At 45.0% G+C, this 4,212-nt stretch overlaps 1 protein-coding gene across 1 annotated transcript; it reads right to left on the bottom strand.

The window, feature by feature from the left end:
• Window positions 1-2,939: 2,939 nt before the first annotated feature.
• LOC138895846 (uncharacterized) lies at window positions 2,940-3,547 on the bottom strand. Its single transcript, XM_070180586.1, has 2 exons — window positions 3,224-3,547; window positions 2,940-3,134 (listed from the first exon to the last, which is right to left on the bottom strand). The coding sequence occupies exons 1-2, from the start codon at window positions 3,545-3,547 to the stop codon at window positions 2,940-2,942; spliced, it is 519 nt and encodes a 172-aa protein (XP_070036687.1).
• Between the last annotated feature and the right edge of the window lie 665 nt (window positions 3,548-4,212).

The raw sequence follows: 4,212 nt of genomic DNA, 5'->3' as shown, positions 1-4,212 counted from the left end.
CCTCCCAAACACTTCCCACAAACTCTAATTGCATTTCTCTCCCTTTCAAGTCCTAATTGGAGGTAAACCTAGAGTTTAAAGAACCAAGATAGGAGCTGAGTTATCCATCAAATAAGGTGAGTTTACTGCTCTCTTTCATCCATTTTTTCTGCTGTAAATTCATGGTAAGTCGTTCTATACTTGTAAGAACTCACGGGACGGTGATCGGAAGTCGTGAGTTCGAGTTATTCACTTGTAGCGGACTGTTTTGTGTTGCTGTTGGGATGCGTGTTTTACTATTGTTTTGTGGGGTTTTGGAGGAGGAAGGGGGGGGGGTGGAGAAACACCATATAAATGTAGGGTGGTGGGCTGGTCGTTCGTCATAACATTTTCGGGTCGTTTGACACTACTTTGGTGGTCGTTTTGTGTATGAAGAGATTGGGGGTGTGTTGGGCTGTTTTGTAGTATTTGATGGTGTATATAAGGCTGGAAAATAATGTATATATGTTGTTATTGTTGTGTTCTTGTGTTGTTGGTGTTATCTTGAATTTGGATGAAGTAAGAATTATAGGGGAGATGCTGCCTGTTTTAATACAAAATAAGCTTGTCGTTCGTTGTGCGATAGTTATACCTTTCGTAACTTAATGATAGTATTATTATCGTTGTTGTAGATTAAGGTGCGAAGAGGTGAGTTCAACTTGGTGATTGGAAAGATTGTGATAAGGTATGTTAAGGCTAAGCCCTTCCTTCATTTTGGCATGATCTCGTAATTACATGTGTTTGATAACGAGGCATAAAGAGAAGTTCATACTCCCATATTTATATATACTATCCTAGTCTCATAAGTTATAGTATTCTCCCTTATCGGGACTTCATATTCAGTTTAGTTTTGTCTTTATTCAGTCAAGAGAGTAGAGGGTTTATGTATATACAGTATTATAGTATTTTCACCACCATCGAGCTATAATCGGTGGGCAAGCCCCTATTAGGCAACCTCTGATCAGATGGTAAGTTATATACCGAGCCTACTGTGGTCGAGCGCCTAAGAGCGAGCCTAGAATGGCTGAGATACAGAGCCTAGTATGGCTGAGCTCCTATGAGTCAGCCTACTACAGCGGAGCAGTTACACATTCCGAGCCTTATAGGGTCAGACATTTATTTTACTTACTATATTGAGAGAGTTGAGACAGTATCAACAGGTAAGTATATCTCCAGATCATCTTTGACTCCCAGTTACTTTTAGTTATCATATTATTAGTTCAGTTTGAGCTTTCAGTTATTTTATTGCCTTACATACTCGGTACATTATTTTGTAATGATATCCCTTTTTTGGGGGCGCTACATTTCATGCGTGCAGGTTCAGAGAGACAGATGGGTAGACCTCCTCAGTAGGCGTTGCCCGAGTTCAGCTTGATCAGTAAGCTCCACGTCCTTCGGAGTTGCTGGATCTAGAGTTTTATGTACATCTTATATATATCTGTATATATGTAATGGGTAGGTCGGGGCCCTATTCCGATCATAGTAGATCCATCAGTAGAGGCTTGTAGACATATCCTGTCAGTTAGTGCAGTATGTTGGGCTTGTAGGTCTTGTATGTATATTTTGTTGGTTTGTCAGCTGTAGTAGTTATGACGGCCTTGTCGGCCTAGCGTTATATTGATGTTTAGTTAGTGTTAGTTTCTATTCAGTTTTATATTTTGCTTCACAAATTGTCTTGCAATGTGGCCCCATGGCCAAAGTATGACATTATATGTTCAGAGTCCCTTAGTCGCAAGTTGGGACGCAAGGTTAGGTGAGGCACCGGGTGCCGGTCTCGCCCCCCAGGTTCGGGGCGTGACAGGCATGGTCCTCTCGACGGCGAGAATATACCAGAATATCGTCAATGAACAGTATCACAAAAGAGTCAAGAAAAGGCTTGAAGACTCGATTCATAAGATCCATGAAAGCTGGCGGGGAATTTGTTAGCCCAAAGGACATTACCATAAATTCAAAGTGCCCATACCTGGTCCTGAAAGTTGTTTGCAAAATATCCTGCTCCCTGATCTTCAATTGGTGATACCCAGATCTTAAATCAATCTTGGAGAAGTACTTAACACCCTGCAATTGGTCAAACAAGTCACCTATCCTTGGTAGTGGGTACTTATTCTTGATCGTGACTTTGTTGAGCTGCCGATAGCCAATACACATTCTCAATGACCCATCTTTCTTCCTTACAAAAAGGACTGGTGCGCCCCAAGGCGACACACTTTACTAGATGAAACCCTTCTCTAACAAATCCTTTAATTATTCCTTTAGCTCCTTCAACTCTGCTGTTCCATTCTGTAAGGTGGAATAGATATAGGCTGCGTGCCTGGCATCACATCAATCCCAAAATCAATCTCCCTATCTGGAGGGATCCAGGGAGCTCGTCTAGAAAGACCTCCGAAAAGTTATTCACAACTGGTACAGACTCAAGTGTGGGTGCCTCTGCGTCGATGTCCGTAACCCAGACCAAATGGTAAATACACCCCTTGTTGATCATCTTGGTAGCCTTAAGGTAAGAAATAAACCCATCCTTCAACACCACATTATCCCCCTTCCATTCAATAACTGGCTTATTTGGAAGCTCAAATCTAACGGTTCTGGTTCGGCAATCAAGCTTAGAAAACATGAATAAAGCCAGTCCATCCCCATGATTACATCAAAATCAACCATCCCCAATTCAATGAGATTGGCCATGGTGTCCCAGCCACGCACTGTGATAATACAGTCCCTATAAACCCGCACGGCCATAATAGACTCACCAGCCGGAGTATATATATATAAAACGACTCATAAAGCTGTTTCGGTCCTATCCCAAATTCCATAGCAACATAGGGAGTGACATATACATCATGAGATTGGATAGTCAATATACTTGTGACAACATATGGAGAAGCCTTTGAACTCTGGCGACCCTTCATAGCATAGAAACAGTTGGGTCATCCCGAACTCTGTGCACCACCCCTAGCTACACCACACCCAGCAAGTGCTGTAGTGTCTCGAGCCAGAGGAGGTGCTGCGGATGTAGTAGCTGCAGAACTAACTGGCTGTGCTGCACCCCTACCAATGCTCTGGTGAGACGAACGACAATCCCTCTGAATGTGATCCCTCATACCACACCCGTAGCATATGGGCTGGTCCATGAAGCATGCCCCAAAGTGCATCTTCCCACACCTAGGGCATGGGGGCCTTCGCTGTTGCTAAAATCTCCCACCAGACTGACCCTGCTGGTAGGATCTCTTGTTGCCCTGGCTGGGCCTAATGGCTGTGCACTGACTGAAGACAGAGCAAAATACTGGGATGGCCCTGATGACCTTCCCCTGAATGCTGACCTACCACTACCAGAAGAACCACCAAAGTTGCCCGCGGACCGGGCCTTGCTGTTGCCCCCACGCTCTATTATATTCTTCAATTTGTGGGTCTCTGTGGCTTGAGCAAATTCCACCATTTTACCATAGTTCATATAAGAATTCAAGGCAGCTGTAGAGGCCTCATTAATAACTAAGGGGCTAAGTCCCTGCACAAACTGGCACACTCTAGCCTCCATTGTGGGCAACATGTAGATGGCATATTTGGGCAGGCGCGCGAATCTCATATGATACTCCCACACACTCATAGTATCTTGCTTCAGGATCTCAAACTCGGTGGCACGGGCTGCCTTAGTCTCGGCAGGCAAGAAATGAGTAATGAAAGCATCGACAAACTCACTCCATCTCGCGGGAGGGCTCCCCTCCTCACGGGAGTCCTCCCACATCTCAAACCAAGAATACGTCACCCCTTTAGGCGGTAGGAGGCCAACTCCACTCCCTTCATCTCAGTAGCACGCATAACTAGGAGGGTCTTATGCATCTCGTCAATAAAGTCTTAGGGGTCCTCCTCAGGGTCAGTACTTGTGAACACTGGAGGATCCAACTGGAGAAACCCGTTCACCCTGGAACTAGAGGAATCCCCTGGCTAACTAGAAGAAGTGGGTGCAACATTTTATCTCTGGGCCTGGGAAGCTACTATCTGAGCCAACATATGTATGGCTCCCCTAATATCCCCATCAGATACATAGGGACCGGAAGCTGGAGGTGGAACTGGAATATCAGTTGGAGGGATTGTTGCACCCTTAGTAGGTGTAGGGACAGGTGTAGTCTGATCAGGAGTAGTAGAAGCAGGCAATGTAGTAGTCAGGGGAATATTCTCCCCGCTCGGGCACTCGCCCGCATC

The sequence above is a fragment of the Nicotiana tomentosiformis genome, chromosome 7 (genome assembly GCF_000390325.3).
Source record: "Nicotiana tomentosiformis chromosome 7, ASM39032v3, whole genome shotgun sequence".
NCBI lineage: Eukaryota > Viridiplantae > Streptophyta > Magnoliopsida > Solanales > Solanaceae > Nicotiana > Nicotiana tomentosiformis.
This window is presented reverse-complemented; position numbering and strand designations above follow the sequence as displayed.

Coding starts and splice junctions, on each gene's coding strand:
- LOC138895846 (XM_070180586.1), bottom strand. CDS start 3,547: ATGGAGGCTAGAGTGTGCCAGTTTGTGCAGGGACTTAGCCCCTTAGTT. Junction 3,135..3,223: donor CAAGAGATCCTACCAGCAGG/GTCAGTCTGGTG, acceptor TTCATGGACCAG/CCCATATGCTACGGGTGTGG.